Source organism: Centruroides vittatus, unplaced genomic scaffold (assembly GCF_030686945.1).
Source record: "Centruroides vittatus isolate TY-2023 unplaced genomic scaffold, ASM3068694v2 contig_134, whole genome shotgun sequence".
Lineage (NCBI taxonomy): Eukaryota > Metazoa > Arthropoda > Arachnida > Scorpiones > Buthidae > Centruroides > Centruroides vittatus.
This window is the reverse complement of record NW_027120852.1, coordinates 99,625-120,525: the sequence shown is the minus strand read 5'-3', so window position 1 is coordinate 120,525 and position 20,901 is coordinate 99,625. Positions and strand designations below refer to the sequence as shown.

The following is a 20,901-nucleotide window of genomic DNA, read 5'->3' as shown; positions in this document are numbered from 1 at the left end:
GTGGTCTGTAACACTTCCATATTTAATTATTTATATTTTCTTCTGTTACATTATACGTCTATAAATATTTTTTATTGTCTCGAATGTAAATACCTCGCTAAAGAATCCGAATCCGCATTCAATTAAGACCGAATCACGTGATAGCCAGGCAACGTGTGATTCATTTAATTCTTACACACTTACTTTCATTCATAGCGAGCATACCGGCATTTTTCCTGGATCTATAACGTATTTATAGAAAGAAAATTAGTACGATATGTCGCATTTAAGGTATTATACTAATACTTGTGAACGGATCTTCCCCATAACTGTGTTTATGAATTACTAAATATATATTGCGTGGCAAATCTCATCATCACGAGATTTTCACACGCTCGACACTCAAATGTGTGGGTGCATCAATAGAAACTGCTCCAAAAATTGCCTACAGTAAATTGGTTTTTCTGTACGTAATAAGGCGTCCGTTAGTTCCATTGTCTGCATCGTTAACTCACGCCATTTTCTAGGCGACGCGACAGTTCGCAGTGCGTTAATCGTTGCTAATAAATCGATTCTTCGTGACTTTTATTTTATTCGGATACAACTCTAATTAATTAAATTTCCTTTCAGAATCTAAATATACAATTCTGAAAAGTTTAAATTAAAAAAAAAATGCTTCGAACGTAGATACATTTTGTGCGAGAGAAGACCCTTCTAAGAAACAATATCAACATTATTTCACTAATTGTTATAGGGGTGGGAAGATAATTTAAAGACCATTTGTTCACTAATTAGTGGTGAAAGAACGTCGATTCATAAAATAAATAAATTCCTGTACCTGAAGATTATTCATTTAAAAAAATTCTTTCCACCCTGCGAGCATTAGAAGAACATTTTTCTGTTTTTCGTGGTTGAACCACAAGGGAATTCGACTCTCCACAACTGCAAACTTTTGTCTCCTTGGACATCAGTTTTATTCAGGTTCAATTTTACACAGGTTTTACTGTATTTATAAAATAATCTATGAATGTTCTTCACCTATTTAAACCTTTGAATAAAATGAGGTAAAAGCGTTATTGAATGGATTTCAAATACTAATCCTAACAGTTCTAATTATAATTACTATACAGTTAAAACGATTGACTTTTTATGCTATTAAATATAATAAGAAATTTTAATATCTTGCACAATTATTTTCCAAATATTTGAAATTATATTTAAATATTACTCATTAGAGAGGTTGCGACCTTGTCTATCGGAGAAAAGGAGAATCAAGGCCGTAATCTCCATATGAACCAGGAGGAGGGAGAAAGAAAGAAAGAGTTTGCGACCTAAAACGTGAACGTCGGACGTCGAGCGCCGCCATCTGGCAATTCTAGAAGGTTGATAATGGCGTTCGCTACGTCTAGCATGGCGAGTAGAAGATCGGTTTAAACTTCTTCATTTTTTTGTGTTTGGGGTTAAAATCATGACGTATTTTTTAAAATAATGATTATTTAAACATTTATGAATAATAGTGTAAAGAAACAGAATATTTTAATCCAGAAATTATTTAATTATTCAATTTTTTGCAAGTGACGTGAAGTGTCTATAGAATTCACATATATTTCTGTTCATAATAGCTTATCATAATTCTGTAAGAGTAGGTTTGTTCTTTCACAGCATCTTCTACCATCAACAGCGTAATACGTTTGTAAATTTCTAAAAATAATTTCCCGAGCTGCTTTCAGATTTACGTAAGCCACTACTTCCCTCAGCAAAAGTTTAAGATAGTCCTATCGTACGGGAGGAGACACGATGCTAATTAAAAATAATTATTTAGTGTTATTAAACATCCTATAAATACTTTAAAATAGTTTAATTTGTTTATTTACTTTCGCTAGTAACACTCTTCGTTGTTAAACGTGTTTGGCCATTTTTCAACAATATCCCATGAATCAGTGCACGACGTGAACGTATGGCGCAATGTGTTTTACTTGGAGTTAAAACGTCAAACGTGTACATCTGCTTGCCGTACAAGTTTAACGTTGACCGGAGGGTCAGTGCCTCCTTGGTATTTTGTCAGGACTGACACCACCATGTCCCGGGTGACACGGAAGCCGAGAAGGCGTGTTAATTCTGTCACGTGAGCGGCCGCGTACACAGGTGATCGGATTCGGGATGGAGATGAGATGAGAGACAGCGAACCGGAAGTGAATCACTTGGATACCAGGTTAACAACCAATAACGATTTAATTTCAACGGAAAGGCGTACATAATACAATACAATAGACATATTGGGATAGATATATATAGATTTAGCCTATCAATCTAGCGGTCGCGAGAGAGAGAGAGTTTATATGAGATACGCGTGGGGATAAATACCTTGTCAAGGTTCTTGACACTATGCCCAATGGGTCGAACGGGAGAAAGTCCTCGAGGGCAGTTCTCACTTCAGGTGCACAACAGGAGTTTCCGGAAGATAATCCGTAAAGATGAACTCGATGATGCGAAGGAATGATAAATCCACAGGTATCCGACGATTGAGGGACTCGATCGAGGAACTGGTGACGACTTTCAATAAACCGTTTAACACACACCTTAGGCAACTAGTTGATGTTGATGACGACTGCTTCGCTTGTCATCACCCCCTCCTTTTTATTAGGGGGCTTCCTTTGGGTTTTTTCCCATGACTTCGCTAGAATTTTTAGTACATCGGGCCAATAGTTAAAATTTCACTCATGGGTTCCGTTGGAGGTGACACATTGAATGTGTCACCTTCAACAAGGAAACAAGTCCGTGGGAAATAGTTTTAATTGTCTTTGACTAAATTTTTCCATTTTGTCTCTCTCTAAATATTTTTGTAGAAAAACAAACATCAAACAAAAGGGCCTTACACCACATTCGGCTCTCACAAACGTTTGAACTTCGGCCGAAACCTCTCTATTTTCTTGCCGCTTTGAAGCATCTGAGTTCAAAAACCTATCGTATCTCAGAAATTTTCATAGATAATATGCTCTCAAAATATTTGCATTAAATTATTTTTCGTGAAAATCGTCGTGACTTTGTAAATACTACAAAGTCACGACGATTTGTTAGATATATAGAACAAGCTTCGCCTGAGCATCCATCCCCCATTTTTAGTTCTTATCGTTATATTAAACTATTACGTATAATTTTTTTTTTAATTAAGAGAACGTATTTATTGTTGATGTGCTGTTTTCGGATAAAATGCGTAAGTAAATAGATATAGAGTCTACTAGTGACCGAGTGAATCGTGAATAAAACTACTGAATGCTAGTATTTGGTCGTGGGTTTGCGCCTTATCAACGGACTGGACACATGGAGTTTATCGGGTTTACTTCACCAAAATTTTCCCATACACCCTTTATGGGACCAGTTTTTATAGAAAGTCTTCAGCGGGAGGCATTTCTCTCTTGGAAGATAAGGACTAAATACGGAATCACGTTCCTTGAATAAGTACGCTATATCTTTTTTTTTTTTTTTTAACTCTTTCCGCCCTGTGGGCACTAAGAGGGCCTCTTTTAGTAGGCCCATTATGGGTTCGGCCAGGCCCACAATGGGGCGACCGGGTGGTGAGGGACGGGGCCCGACATATCCGAACGGACCACCCCCCGAAAAATTCCTGGGGATTATTCGACCCGTTCGGATTCGATCCCGGGTCCCCCAGAGCGGTAGGCTGCCACCTTTACCGCTCGGCCATCCGGCCGTCAAGTACGCTATATCGAGAGTTTAGTTTGCGACCAAACAGAATGATATCTAATAGCAAAAATTGCGTTATATTAATATATCCTAAGCTTTTATATAAATATATAGTATATCCTTTCTGTAGATACTGAGAGTATCTTTTTTAGAATCAAGCTCAGAACTTCCACTGAGTCCTCTTAACACAGGACCTTGCTCGAATGCGCAGATTATACGGTTTGAAGTTAGTTCTGGTCAGAAACCAGACTCGACCACTAAAGCATTTTGAGACGAACGTTGATTTGTCCAATATTGATTTTTGGAAATTTGGAAATTGTTACTCTACAGGCAAAAATAGTTAATTAAGATGGATGCGCGACACGATAAGAGCCTATCGCTAAAAGGACCGGTTTTTGAATCTTAATCAAAACTTTATAATTTATCAGAATAATTTAAATCGGAGAGTCGATCTATACTTTATCTGCTTCGTCTAATGTATCATTAAATGTTGGTCCACCACGGTAAATCGGATCGATCGTGCCCTCACGCGTGCCGAACGCCCGCGTCCATGGAATTAAAATTTCATTCATTATTTTTAATAACTAAAAAATTAATTCAAATATTTACGTAATAATTAAATACAATTATTTTAAAATAATATTGTAATATAAAAAGTAAATAAATATAATTAAGTAAAAAATGAAACAAAAAAATTAAATAAAGATTTTCTTCCGGCAGGGTGCAGCACTCGTATCTATAATCAGATGTTTATCGCATCTTCATTCGTATCTGTCACGTTGTTAATAACATTTGGAATAAATGTCGCATTTTTGATTGGAATTATGTTTATAAATTGGCATTTCGAATAGAAATGACACTTTCCAGCAGCGACGTTACTCTCGCACACCAGTTATCAAGGTTTTTTCGACAAAATGGTAATTTTTGTTTTGATTTTGAATACGTAATTGATTTATTTATTTGTTTCGTTATCTGCGAGTGACTTAACGTGCATTTTAATCCTGTAAATCAGTATTTTTTTACATTTTTCTTGTGTTTTGTTACTTTTTCACGTGTTATCTCGTTCTTTATTTCATGTGATATATACTGATCATCAGTAGTAGTGATAGATGCTGTTTACTTTATTATATCCATTGGTTATTTATGATGCATACTTAGTAATTGTGTATCTTGATTGTTTAAGTATGCAGCTGACCCATCCGATAGTTATAAATCCAATAAGAATAAATATAAACAAGGATTGTGTTGACATTAGTGCAAATTACGCAAATTTGGTTGCATTTATTATGAAATACAGATGTATTTTTAAGTACCGTATTTTCCGGCGTATAAGATGACCTTCGACTTTTGAGAAGATTTTCCTTGGTTAAAAAGTCGTCTTATACGCCAGAAAATACGGTAATTTGAAGAAACACAAAATATAATTTAGAAGTATGTTCTCGTCGTACCTCGAGAGATTACGTGGTAATCGAGACGACTTTTCCTTTATAGATTTTTCTCTGCTGAAATGTTTTAAATTTAAGTATTGACAGTCGGATGACCGAAGATGTGTGGTTTGGCCGAATGGCCTACCGATCCGGGTGAGCCATGTGGAGAATTTGTGCGTGGTATGACCCGAATACGTTGGGTGTCGTCCCTCACCTCCACTCTGTTGCGGGCCTGGTCGAACCTGTGATGACGTGGAAATAAATCCCTGGGGTGGAAAGAACTAAAAATGAAAAAAAAAAACAAAATTTGATTATTGCAATATTTAAGTTGTTGCCAACTGTCTTGATTTGGAATCGATTTATGAAGCTATTACTAGTTGGTAAATTTGTCAGGATGACAATCGATATTGTTTATTGATAATTTAGTATGATTAATAGTTTTATGAATCGTGTGACATAATTATTTTTGAAATTTCACTCAAAATCCAAAAGATTATTCACACTAAATCGTCGACGAATGAGAAAAAATATCTTTGCAAGTTTATCGGACATTAATATTTTCGCGCGGTTGGTCCCGAAATGGAAGAATCCCAAGCTAGAAACCGATCCCGTATCCACTCTACGATATGTGGCATTGCAATAATCTCAAATTTAAATTGTATTGATTAGTTGCTTATGTAACATTTTACTTGATATGTTTTGATATACTTTTATTTCATTATGATTTTTGTTAAATTTTATGTAGCTACTATTATAATTTATAGTAGATTGACTGATTGACAATTCAATACAATATATTTTTGTTATTTGTTGTATTTCGTGCTGTACTTGTATAGCACAAAATACTGTATTACAATTGCAAGTTAAGAATTGCAAATTAGAGAACTTATGCGTTAAAATAGAATTAGTGCATGTAGAATTAAATTATTTAATGTGACAAATGTTTTAATTCAGAAATGTATTTGATATAATTGTATTATGCTCAGCTAATATGTAAATCAAATCTTGTGAAACAAATTAAAGAATTTAGAATGTTTGTCCATGATGTTTATTTCACTGCGAGGATACAATTAAAGCCAAAAACATTTTCAAATAAAACTGTTTGATTATTTGAATTAAGCATTGTTATCTACCATAATCTGCATTTTTAGTAATTTATGAAGAGATGCTATCGTTGCTGGATCCTGAAATTTGAATTTCAGGATTAAACAATGATAGGCTTTGGCCTTCTGTGAATTGTGAAGACAAGCTGTGAAACACTTGACAAGAAACCAATTGCAAATTTAATATACAGTATGTAATATGTGATTTGTGTCAAAATTACTATATTTCTTAGATGCCTATGGCATTATGATGAAAACTTTCATGGGGTAGTAAGAGAGAATTTTTATTTATAATTATATTTAACTTAGTTACTTACATTATTTAATTTTTCCTTTTGTTTTGGGGTTGGTGTGTTTTACAACTTTTCGGTACTGACATGGATAGCCTCGTCTTCTGAGAAAGAGAGCAACAATAGTCGGTTAAGTAATGCAATCTGTAAACACGGTCGTTGTCGTTCTAACATTCCTAATAAATGAATGTAATTTCTAAGTTTGTTTTAAATAAATATGAATGGATACAGAAAATTGGCAAAGAGTACGGGATCATGTATTCCTGAACATAAGGATTATTCTTTGGGAAAATATGATTTAAATAATTGGATCTAGTCGATCGTTAGAATAGTCTGATAATTGGTATGACTGGCACAGACAGTTAGAACAACTTTTACTGGCAAATTCAATGAAAGACAACAAGAAGGTCTCATCTTTAATTCCTTTGCTAGGAAGATATGAATACAAAGTAATAAAAACTCTGTGTACATCTAAGAAGCCATCTGAATATAGTTACTCTGAACTGGTAGAGAAAATGGCTTACCATTTGGTGCCAAAACCTTCTGAAGTTAGTGAAAAATTTCATTTTTATAAAAGATAGAAGGAAGGTGAATTGGTTGCAGATTTTGTTAAACCTGAAATTTTTGCCTCTTCACTATCAGTTTGGTGAAGATTTAAACAACCTTCTGAGATTGGTTTATTGTAGGAATTAATAGTGAACAAACTGAGTGTGTGTTACTTCTGTGAAAAATTGAAATTTTACGATACAGTTCAATATGCAATTTCCATTGAATGTGCTCATCAAGAGGCTGAAAAGATTCATGGATCTAGTGCTCAGCTTACTCAAGAGTGTTCTTATAACAATTTGTATAAAGGTACAAAAGTTCCTAAATTATTATGGAAAACTGATTGACTCACCAGTAATCATTGTCTGGCAGCAAAACCCAATTCAGATTTACTCATTGTATCACATCATCATTGTTTTGCTTGTGGCGCACAAAATCACATGTTCGAGCAGATTGTAAATTTAAGGACACACGTTCATTTTGTCATAGTAAAGATAAGCTGAGTGTAAAATTGTCTACTGTTGAGGATGTAAAAGAACAAACTAAGTGTGACATTTGATTTTACCATATAAATTGCCACAATGCTTGCATTGTAAAACAAATTTTCATTCCAGTCTGGATTGATGATAAACTTTTAAGCATGGAAATGGACACTGGATTGGCAATCAGTTTAATTGGTAAAACTAGTTATAACTTAGATTTTAAGAACTATTCCTTAAAATATACAAACATCTTATTAAGAACTTATAATGGACATTCCTTTTGTGTGTTAGGCTACATTCAAGTACCTGTAACATACAAAAATATAACAAAATCTTTGAATTTATTTGTTATAGATGGAGGAACAATTCTTCTCATGAGTAGGGATTGGTTAAATTAATTTAACTTATAGAGTCTTCATAATAATGTAACCAATTTTATGCTGTTAGAACAGCTCAACTTGATCCCAATAGTGGCTCTGCATCTTCGGCACACAATAATGACTTTAATTGCATATTGCGATCCCATTTGTCCATTTTTCAATGTGAAATCTGTCACTTTATAGATGTTAAAGCACATTTACACCTGAAAGAGGATGCCCTTCCTATATTTTTTAAGGCAAACTTGGTTTCTTTTGTACTTAAAGAAAAATCAGAAAGAGAATTATAAAGATTACAAGATAACAATATCATTTCTCCATTTTTCATATACTGATCGGGCAACCCCCATTAAAACCATAGAAAAAGGGATAGTTTGGTAGGCATTGTAGGGTTTATAACTTAAGAAGGTCATCCATATTTATCAATATCTGTTACCTAAGGTTGAAGAATTTTGTGCCAAGTTACAAGGGGGACATTTATTCTCCACATTTGTTTTGGCTCATTAGTATAAGCAATTTGAACTAGATGTGATGATCCGACTTTTACCCAAATTCAATTGTCAATGTCGTCAGCCAAAAAAAAGTCAGTCGTCGCCAGAAGCTGGGATTTCTAACACTCAGGTCACACTGGTGTCAGAGCAGGATCAAAATTTTGGAATAACTCTAAATAAATCGAAATAAGATGGAGACCAGAGGAGAAGGATGTGTGCGTGGAGAGACAGCAGGAGGTGACGCGTTAAGTGGACTTGGAGGCACGATTCCCTTAATACCTTTCTTTGCAGGGGATGCTGACAGTCTTAAGGTCACAGATTTCTTCAAATCGCTAGATGAAATAGCTAAATTAACCAATTGGGCAAAGGCGCAATGTTTAGGATTTGCTAAATTAAAATTGATGGGGATAGCTAGAGATTTTGCATGGAAGGATGCAAAGATGAAGGAGGTAGAGACATACGATGAATTTAAGAGACTCATGATGAAGAGATTTGAGAAGGAACCAATTTTTTTATGACTGCAAAAATTTCATGCTTGCGTCCAAGTGCGGGACGAGGATGTACAGTACAAACCCTAGTAATGGAAACGATTGTAGAACAAACACCCAGGACCACGACATTTTTTTGTCAGAACAAAATGTTATGAAATGTAATTGTATCGGGTTATAGGCTAATATAAAATTGCATTGATGACATTTTAATGTTGGAGGTTGAATGATAGTGTTTTGTTTGCACCTGTTGATAATCATATTTTGTTGATGTTTTAGTAGAGAGAGAGAGAACCTTTGATTTGTTTGATTAAACTGAGATATGCGCTTAGTATATATAAATAATAACTTGCACCTCATGACTAACTTAATACGTGGTGCCAACACACAATATTTTGCTTTGATGTAACCTAATCTTAATATATCCTGTAATAATAAGGTAACAAATTCTTTTTTATGATTGATAATAGTCTATATATAGTCAACTGAGAGTGAGCAACCCTTTTGTAACCTAAGCACAACAAAAAGTTGAACTTGCGCTTTTGAGAACATGTACAATTTTAGAAAGGTCGTGGTGATGTGATGATCTGACTTTTACCCAAATTCGATCATCAATGTCGTCATACTTGCTCAGTGGTTGTTGTCATCTACTACCTGAGAGGATCTCCTCTTACATTTTCTTGATGGCAAAAACAATGCATTCCTGCCAACCTCTTGGCCAGGCGATGTCGTGATGATATTGAAAATTGACAGCCAAAAAAAGTCAGTCGTTGCCAGTCCCTCAATAGTGAAAAATCGTGACCAGATCTCTGTCCCAAGCTCTGCAAGTCACCATCAGTAATGTTCAAAATAATCCACTCAGTCGGTTTAACGTAACACAAAATTTATATTTACAGCAAAAATGTACAAAATAATACAAATTACAGTCACAATTAAATATGCACAAACACTAATCCAACGACAACCGACTATTCCCGTACACGTTCGTCGAAAGAAACTCCTTACGACCTCCACAAACAGACTTGTAATTAACAGCACCTCCGAGTCAGGAACAAGTTCATACTCAACCACTGAGGTTTACTTTCCCCAGATTTCCGTAACGTCCAACGAGAGAGTTAGTTAGCACTTCGATAACGACGATCCTAATCCGATCCGATCTTCCCGATCCGAACTCAGCCGATCCCGATACGAACTTACGATACGAGCTCACGATACGAACTCCCGTTCCCACCGAAACTACGGCTTAAATAGTCCCAACGTTCAAATCGTCCGCCAATCAAATTAGAATTCTGCCACAACGGCCGCCAACGGTCATTTCCCGCCGGCCAATCGTCCGTCTGTCGTCGATTTGAAACACAACGGATCTTCTAACGGTCGTTTCCAACGGCCGATCCTAACGGCTTTTCCGTTATGAAAGTTCGTTATAATAAACCAGGGCGGAAATCGCTCGCCTAGCGATTCCAAACCCTACACCATCCTTTTCGGATACCTCTGCCCATGAACATCTACTGGATACCTGAACTGTTTCCCGATCCTAACCTTTCTTTCATTCAACCAGAGCGCCCCAGACCAAGACTCTTCACAAGATCTTCTACAAAGTATTTATCGCCACACAAATCTTATGTAAACTCTCTCTCTCTCTCTCTCTCTCTCTCTCTCGAGAACTGTGAAATTAGGCCTACCTAACCCTATTCAAGCTATTGCACTCACTATCGAGAATTTTCGTATTGTAATATAATGAGTTTTTTCGTCTTTTACAAATAAATGTTGTTTTGTTAATGTGGTCTCTGCATGAGTCACTTCAGGTGTGCTGTCTCTCACTCCATTCCGAATCCGATCGCCCACGCGCACGGCTGCTTGCATGACCAAATCAACACACCATCTCGGCTTCCGTGTCAATTGAGACACGGTGGTGTCTATCCTGACGAGGCACTAAAGAGGTGCCGACCCTCCGGTCACGTAGACAATGATAGCAAACAATAGTTATAAATACCCTTATAGGTCTTTTTGAGTTAATTATTTTATGGAGTTGCATCTGCTGCTGCAATTTTTCAAAGAGTAATAGAACAAATATTATGCCCTGTTAGTACAGCACAGCCATATTTAGAAAATATTTTAATTACTAGTTATACTAGAAAGGCTCATTTAGATGCAATTGATTGAATTCTCTCTATTTGTGAACAAAAAGGGCTGTGTTTGAAGGGTTTAAAATGCAAATTTCTAATGCCAGAAGGAGATTTCTTGGGATTCCAAATAAATTCTTCATGATATAATCCCATTCAGGGAAACTTAACCCCCTTTTTCCAGGCACCTAGATCCACTTCATGTTTCTCAGTTATGTTCATATTTTGGGATGATAAATTACTATGTAAGATTTATTCCCAATTTAGTTATCATATTAAAACTATCATCATCTTTGTGTTGATACCTCTTGGCATTGGTGTCATGATCAAGAAACAGCCTACTTAAATCTCAGGTTGGCAGATGAGAGCACAAATCTTTTAACACATTTTGATCCAAATAAACAAGATTTTCTCACTGTTGATACTTCACCAGTAGTATTATCTCATGAACTGAATGGGATCAAGCATCTTTTTGCTTTTGCTAGCAATGTATTAGCAGACGCTCAACAAACTTATTCGCAAACTGATAAGGAAGGGTTAGCAATAGTTTACGGTGTAAAGAAATTTGTGAATATTTACATGGATGATAGTTTATTTTGGAAATTGGTTATAAGCCATTACTAGCCATTTTTGGACATAAATATGCTCGATACCAACTAGTTGTGGCTCGGTTATGTTGTTGGTCCTTATTTTTAGCTGCTTATCAATATGATATTTAATATATTTCTATTAAGTACTTTGGCAGATGTACAATCTCCTAACACTTTTGATAAACAGAACATCGAGATTTATTTCAATTTTGAAACATCCAGTTTTTATGTAGATTGATTAGAAGCATTAGTTGTTTCAGCTGACATAGTTAAGACTGTATCTGCATCTGACCCTGTCCTTAGTCATGTTATTGTCAAAATTTTCAGGAAATTGGCATAATATTCAGACCCTTTTCTAATGATTTATTAGTCTTTTGTGTACTCTGTAATCATTTCATGAAGAATATCTATTTTAGGGGGACAGAGTAGTCATTCCACATTCAACATGTAAGGTTTTACAAGAATTACACAAGGGTCATTTAGGCATTGTAAAAACTAAAATGTTAGCTTGAACACTCTTTTTGTGGCCAGGATTGCCAAAAGAGATAGAGAACCCTATTAAAGTGTGTACAACATGTCAAACTCAATTATCAGACCCACCCGAACAATTTAAAGTTTTTGGATCGATTCGAAAACTAATTGGATAGATTACAAATAGATTTTGCAGGCTCACTTTTTAATATATAGATCTTCCTTTTGGTTGACAACACATCTGAATAGTGTGAAATATTTAAAATGCCCAACAATCAAAGTACTCAAATCTTTATTTGATTACTATAGTTTGTTATATTAAATTCATTCAGACAACAGGACACAATTCACGTATAAACAGTTTCAAGATTTTCTGAATCAAAATTGTATTTTGCACATTTGTTCTGCACTATATCATCCAACCACTAATGGGGCATTTGAGGGGTTTGTCAGGGCATTTAAAAATGAAATATATGTTTGTAAAGTCGGGGTATTCCTTGTCAAAATCGTTAAGTTTATTTTTGTATTATCATTATCTTTCATGTGATTGAGAGACTGTGATCAGAACAAATATTTTTGGGGCGTACTTTTCAAACTTATTTATATTTGTTGAAACTAGTTCTGTTAATTGTAGCCGAGGAAACACCTCTTAAACATTCATTAATGATAAATTTTATGCTTGAGATTATCTTTGTCATCCCAAAATGAGTGGAATGGACGACGTGTAGAAAATTATCAAAGGTTGTATATCTTGTAAAATTTCGGAATAAAGTTATCTGGAAGAGACACGGAGACCGACTACATTTTGGGATTTTAGATTTGGCTCAGAATCAATTCAAAAAAAAGATAATGATGATATAATGTTACCAATTCCTGTATCAGGCAGTGTCTTGGGGATGACCACAATGCCTAGTGCTTCCATCTTAGGTATCCCCTTAGTTCAGAGATCAGAGAGAATACACAAAAAACCAGACTATTACAGCTTTGAAAAGTTACCATCTTACAATTAAGGATGGAGGGAGTTGGAGTGTTTTACAACTGTTAGGTATTGACTGGGATAACCTTCCAAGAAACAGAGCAACGATAGTCAGTTACGTAATGTCATCTGTAACCGTGGTCACTGTTGTTTTAACGGCTGTAATAAATGAATGTAATTTCTAAGTTTGTTTTAAATAAATAGCAGTGGATATAGTAGGGATTTAGTTACGTTAAACCTCACCTGCTATCTCACCACTTCCCAACTATATTTGCATAATTTCAAATTAACGTTTGAGTAATGAATGGAACTGTATTTCACTAATGAGGGTTTAAATATGACTAAAATCTTGAATAATATTCTATTATATTTTTGTAACCAGGTGTTAGTAGAAACGCAAGTTAAAAAACATTTTCATTTTTTGTAAGCATGTTCAATAAGCAAATAACTAATGTATAAAAGACTGTCAAAGCGACATGGCAAGGTAGCATTACTTCTGCTTGTCGGCATCTAGATGTCGAATTGTAAGTTATTGATACCGATTAAGGGGGTTTTTGTTTGGTCTTTTTCATTCATTGGGTTACGTGCTCAAGATTTTGATATGTGAATGTATGTTTGGTAATTTCTCTCTGTTTTCATATATTAGTTTTAGATTCTTCACATTCATTTTAGTAGTATACTTTTACCATTTGATTTTATTTTCATGCTCTCAGATGATAAATGATTTCAATCACTTTATGCATAAAGTTTTATATCAAATTGAAATGAAGTGGCAACATCTTGAGAAAAATTATTACGAATTGACGAGGTTTTAAAATAATTGCGAAGACGAGGAGATTGATTTTAAATATATTTTATTAACAAATAATTTTTTTTTGTTTAGAAAAAGAAATTCTTTGTGGAAGAAAGAAATTATCCTTGACTTCGTCAGTTTTATGCACTCTGAATAGGATTTTTGCAAGCACTAACCATTGCAGTGATAATAATTGTGATTTAATAAAAAATGTACTGTTTCTTAAAAGCATTGTTAATAATGCCATTGCTCTAAAGGTAAGTATATTTTATTCTTCTAAACATTTGAGTGAATGAGAAAATTTAAAACTTATTAAAATATAATCGATGATAATCTTAATACAGCATTTTAAAAATAGCTTTGAACAATGTAATTGTACTAATGACACAATCAGCATCAAATTAAACAGAAAAATAAAGTAATTCTTTAGAAGCTAGGGTGAGATTTAATCTGGATAAATACTTTCAGAATCCTATATTCTAAATCATGATCTATTGACAAACATAAGCCACTGGATTATTAAGATTATTAATTAATGGAATTTAGCTGAAAGGTATGATGGTACTCTGTGTACTTGTAATGGTTGTGCCTCATACTTTTGATACTTTACAGTCAACGTCTGTTAATTAAAAATTAACCTTAATATAACCCGAAATAATCTGGCAGTTTAGATGTATGTTTGAACGTGTCAAAATCTAATGTATAGCGTCCAAAAGGAAAATGAGTAATGTGAGTAGACTGTTAACTTTTGAATATATTTAAACAAGTTTTCAAGTATGAGATTTTGAATAAGATAGTGTGTCCTTTATGTTTTGAAGATATCATTATGCAAGTGACCCTCATTCGTGCACGAATACTCTTCATGTTCTTCAAAGTATGTTATGCATGGGATGGCACAACATATTTTCGGGCATGTTATTGAGTGCACGAGGTATGTTTACCTTAAGAATTTTTATATTTAGTGGACTTTATTTTTATACATCACACTTTTTGCCCATAAAATAGCGAAACTCCTAAGGCAAAAATTTGTCATGCAGTCGATAACATATCTGAGAATATGTTGCACTCCCTTGTACATGACATACTTTGAAGATGTGAACAGTGTTTGCACATGAATGAGGGTCACTTGCATAATGTCAACTTCAAAACAAAAATAGAAAACTATCTTGTTTGAAATTTTGTACTTAAAATATTAAAATTATAACTTTGTTTATTTGAAATATTAAATAAACTAAAAATATTTGATTTTAAATGATTTTGATATTGATAAAATTACATTATTCAGATAGTTTTAACCTACAGTGTCATGGATATAGTTGCACATTGTTACAAACTAGTTAGTAAAAAGTTACCAGCAACATTAAGCAGTTGAAATTTTAATAAAAATGTAAGAGAAATTTTTATTGTGCTGCATTTCTCATTCTCTAAGTAGTTAATTCGTTTAGATGCTTTTGTGTATTTTTATTAAATTTCTTCTATTTAACATTCCATAAACCCATCAACATATGAACCAGCAATAAAAACTTGAAATATACATATCAGCACTAAAAATTTATCAGTTTTTGTAGAATTTATTGTCCATTTTATCATATATGTAAAATACATTTAAGAAAACCTGAAAAAACTTTTTAAATTACTTCTTGGATATGTTTTGGAATTAGAAAAAACTACTACTACTAAATTGGGCTTGCCATGTGGAGTTTTTCAAGTTTTCTTCATGTTTGTGACAGCTAAATAGGGCAAGTTTCTCAAAGAAAGGCCTCCACGAGACATTCCATCCTTAGCAGATCACTCGCGTGTCTCATACATATAAACTAACTCAAGGACACAGACAAAATATCATTAAGTAGTTTATTAATATAAATGTTGTTTAATTTTTTTCTTTTTGTGTATTAAATCAATTTATCTTTCTTTGTTTTAGATTTTAAACAATGCAGAGACCGTCCAGGGTGGAATTAACCTGTCAGCATTCCATATGCTATGGATGTTAGAATTGAAAAAAGTTCCCATTCATCTTCTCTTAGGTATTGCTCAATTACAGAAGCAACTTGAAATTTTAATATGCAGTGGTAGTGTGTTTCATTTGGAGGTAAAATTAATAAAATAATCACAATTTATTTTATGTTTGTAATCTTAAATTAACTTATGTACTATTTTTGCTTTGTTAATAGTTTTTAGTTAACTGATACTGTGATATAAACATAGTTTTAAAATATGTAATGAAATACATACATTTATATAAAGTATGCATATCAAGGTCCTTACCTACTAACATATGTGAGTGATGCACAGCATAAAACACATGGTAATGAATCAGCACAAAGACATAGGAAAATAAGACTAGAAAAATGAATGCACAAGAAGTACACATACCATAAAAAATTCTTTAGACTTTGAACTGGATAGCAATTATATAATGTCTCAGTAAACCTCATACATCAGCATCAAAACTCTTCAGATGTTTTTGGCCTACATCAAAAACCTTCTTCAGGAAACAATAAGAGTTCTAAAGTAGAATTTGCATTCAAACATCAAATTCCATACGATCAAATTTGAAGTCTGTGTTTCAAGCATTCTATTTTAGAACACTTTTGTTTTCTGAAGGTGGTCTTTGGTGTAAGCCAAAATTTTTGAAGAGCTTTAAGCATGTTCTGCTGAGTTGACAGTAAGGTTTACTGAGACATTATATGAGAAGTACACATTTTTCCATCTATGCACATTAGCATTTCACACTTTCTATTCATGCTATTTGTGTGTATGGTGTGTCCTTTCCTATTAAGCCATACAATTTTATAATTAACTTTTTTCTGTACCATGCATTGTTTTTGAGATGATGAAAGTGATAACTTCCAAACTTTACCAATAGAGGTACTGCAAATGGTTTCTTCTTGTAGTGCATAATCACTTTACTATAAATATATACATCATTGGGTGCATGCTTCTAACACAAACTGATTACATACATCAATGTAACCAAATTGCAAATATAATACTTCAAAAGCTTGCACACAAATACAGATTTTATGCACCCAGCAATTGCACTACAAGTACACATATCAGTAAAGTACTTAATGTGCTAATAGTCTTTTTTTGTGCGGATATCGTACCACATGCACTATACAAATGTCTCAAAGTTAGGGCTTCACAGAGGCACATACATCACTATACAAAAAGTTGTCGTACTAAATACACATTACATAGGAAATTCTTAAACACAGATGCATAAATGAACATCATATAAACAAAAGTTTTTTCTGTAGTTATGCATAGACTTCAGTCCAGCATCGCACCAGGCACTGGTGTATATGCCATGTAGGAAACATTCCACGAACACAAAAATAATAATAAAGTATTTTTGAGTTTAATGTTTAAAATATTTTAAATTTTATTTTAGGCATTTACGGTTAACGGAACTTGTTCCAGTTGGGTGGCACTCAGACATCTCGATTTATCTCACAATTATCTCGAGAAAATAGACGAATTCATTGTAAGTTTTCTTTAATTAGCATATGATTGTGTTTTTTATAAGACAGAGAATTATTCTATTGTTTTGAATTTAAATTTCTTACAAATTTAACACATTCCACTTTTAAAAAGAAATTTTCATCAAAATATGGGTTATAATGAGAAGTAAAATGGAAAATTGACTTTTTTCATATTGTTTAATTAAAAAAAGTTCAATAAACTAATTTGGTTATATACCAAAATTCCCAAGAAACATTAAGGAATTATTAGAATGTTGTAAAATCATAAAAGAAACTTAGGTGGGTGAAAGACAGGATTTATTCAGGATAATACAAAATCATTTGGAAGTTTGTACATGTAAAGTGCACAAAACTTTGACTCATCTTGTAATTTTAAATGTAAAAGTATTCTACAAAAACACAAATAATTGTAAAGCCCTAACACGTAGAAAAATACAAAAATTAATATTATTCTAATTTAGGATTTTATTTAATTTCAGAAATTATTTCCAAATTTGGAAACTTTTAATGTAAGCCATAATAAATTAAAAGTAACCAATGGACTTCAGGTGAGTTAATTTTAATAAATAAAAAACAGTTTTTTTTTATTCAAATGCAGTTAAGTTTGAGATAAAACTCATACTGTGTTCAATTAGAACACAGTATGAGTTTTATAAGTCTTGAAAAATATTTAGAACTAATATAAACACCAACCGAAACCTAATGCTTAGCAAATAGACATCCACAACTGCTGTAAATAAATCGGGTTATAGTTCCAGGTAGTGTAACTGACAATGCGTGTGCATGGTAAGCGGGAGTTGTGGGTTAGAGTCCTGCTTTGGACCAATTCTTTTCTTCCGGTTTATTCTAAATTAATTTTAACGTGAGATGATGCCTAACAGTGGCATAGCTACGGTTCTCCGGGCCCGGTGCGGAACCTGATTTGTGGGCCCCCAAAAAAATTTTTTCGGCAGGGATGTCCTTTTTCCGTAATGGTAATCGGGAACGGCCAAACAAAAACAAGTAATTTTTTCTATAAATTTCGGCTTTTGAATTTATTTATTCCGTTTAAACCATTGCATTTAGATGTTCAATTTCTTTCGTTTGATGAATGATGTGAAAATATTTTTGTGTAGTGGTTTATATAGTATATAACTAGATTACACTTGAGTTGCTGGTTTTCCCGTGTTATAGGGGCTCCAGCTCGAGCATCCAAATGCCAAATTTTGCGATTTTGCTTTGTTCTGATTGCCATGAAAAATTTTTCGGGTCTTTTCTTGTGATTTTGTGGCCCTGGTGCAGACCGCACCTACCGCACCCTCTAGCTACGCCACTGGTGCCTAACACCTCCCTCTAGTGCCAAATTTATTTGTATTATTATTTCCAAAATATAGCCCAATTATTTATGGCAGTTGTGAGTGTATATGTTACTGGCCAAATCTGATTTCAGGCCAAACTAGTTTGACCTAGGCCGAACTGATTTAGAATTATTATTCAAGTATATTAATGGTTAAAATAAAATTAAAAGGCAATCAATTAGATGAACAGTATTTATTCAAACATAGTCTACTTAATTGTAAAAAACGGGGTTAATGTTACCCTTGGTATCGAAGATGGCGGCTCGTCTCCGATTCCAGCAATCAGAAGACAGGGAACAGTGAGGACACATGTTATAACCTAACCTAACCTATTCTAATAAATTACCATAATTATTAGCAACCAAATTATTAGAATAGGTTAGGTTAGGTTAGAATGTGTGTCCCCACTGTTCCCTGTCTTCTGATTGCTGGAATCGGAGACGATTTTATTTTAACCATTAATAAACTTGAATAATAATTCTAAATCAGTTTGGCCTAGGTCAAACTGGTTAAGCCTAAAGTATTTAGGCCAAACTAGTATATCCTGACACGCATAGAACAAACTAGTTTGGCTGGTAACATATATTTAGAACACAGAGTTGGAAAATATGCTTAATATGTTCAGATATCAAAGTTAATCTGTGGAACTACATATGAATTTAATAATGTTGATCGTGGTAGTAAATTGAATTTGGCATTTTGTCATTGTTAACTAATCGCCAATGATGACAAAAAGTATTGGTACAAGTATGGGATTGGAATTGAAGGGATTTTAAATTATTTTGCATTTTGTGTATATCAGTTATATTGAAATTATTATCAAACAAGCCAGATTTTTATTGGACTATAGTCACACTAATTAATGACCCAAAATAAAGTACAGTGGAACCTCGGTATACGACCTTAATCTGTTCCTGATGCTTGGACTTATACCGAACAGGACGTATACCAAACCAAACTTTCCCATAAGAAGTAATGTTAAAATGATTAATCCGTTTTCATGTAAAAAACAAAAAACCCTCTTGATATGATATATTAATGGGGTTGTAAAATAATTTAAACACTGTTTGAGCACATTAATAAAAAAATTAATTTTATTATAGATTTTTAAAGTTATTACAGTATATTGTATTATATTATTTAAATCATTAAATCAAAATCATATCAAATCAAACTCTCCTTAATACTAATAATCTGTTTAGAAATTGATTAAACCCCTTTCGCCACATTAGCAGATTTAATAATGTCTTTATTTTTCACGATTGTCGATATCGTCGTTCTCGGAATACGGTACGCAACAGCTAAATCTCGAACATGCATGCCACCTTAGTATTTCTCAACAATCTCTTTTTTCAGTTCCATTGTGGTTCTAGTCAATTTTTTAGTTTTCTGTTGCTTTTCATTTTGCTTTTTGCAATTCATGATTGTAAGTAAAATTTTATTGTTTTTATTAAACTAAAATCGGAAGAAATTTAACAAAGTTATAGACCGTGGCATCGCGAACTTCTAGTCTGGTCTAGTACATCGATAGTGCTACTTGTTCGTAGATGGCGCATGTAATTGAATTAAATCGTATACCAAACAGAAGTCGTATACCGAGCAAAATTTGTTTCGTCCAAACAGGACGTATTCTAAAGCAGACGTATACTGAGTTTCCACTGTAATTTGATTACAGGTAGGCAGTTAGGCTACCATCTATTGATAAATTTAATTATTATAAATAAATAAATTTTTAGTTTTAAGTTAGAAAACTCTGGAAATAAGGAATTTACCTGGAGTGGGACTTAAACCTGCAACTCCTGCTTGCTGCACAGTTGCATTGTTAGCTAAACTATCCAGACCCTTCTCTGATCTTTGCATTTAGAACTGTTAGTTAATTAATTTAGATATAATTGTACTGGTCACTTGCATTGTCTACCGGGTATGAATTAGTGCCCTTGGCCCTTTATGGCTTTCAGTGAACTTTAACTCTGGCATGATGTGAGTATGAGTGTGAGACTAGTGAATGGAGTTCTGTCAGTGACCAATGTGGTTATATATAAATTAATGGCTTTGGAGGCAAAGATTGGACAGAGTTTCAAATACTGTAACTGGCAATGCAACTTCATAGCAAGCAGATGTTGCAGGTTTGAGTTCCATACTGGGACAATTGCTTTCGTCTAGAGTATTCTAAATAAAGATTAAAAATTTAGTTAAAATTATTACATTCATCAAGAGATGATTTAACCACCTATTTCTAGT

At 33.7% G+C, this 20,901-nt stretch overlaps 1 protein-coding gene across 1 annotated transcript in view; it reads left to right on the top strand.

The window, feature by feature from the left end:
* Positions 1-4,416: 4,416 nt before the first annotated feature.
* LOC136990715 (serine/threonine-protein kinase 11-interacting protein) overlaps positions 4,417-20,901 on the top strand; it is a 58,322-nt gene continuing 41,837 nt past the window's right edge. The window contains exons 1-5 of the mRNA XM_067289131.1: positions 4,417-4,598; positions 13,929-14,095; positions 15,760-15,927; positions 17,233-17,325; positions 17,803-17,871. Of these exons, the coding sequence (XP_067145232.1) occupies positions 4,535-4,598; positions 13,929-14,095; positions 15,760-15,927; positions 17,233-17,325; positions 17,803-17,871 (561 nt within the window). The 5' untranslated portion in view covers positions 4,417-4,534. The remainder of the gene's footprint in view (positions 4,599-13,928; positions 14,096-15,759; positions 15,928-17,232; positions 17,326-17,802; positions 17,872-20,901) is intronic.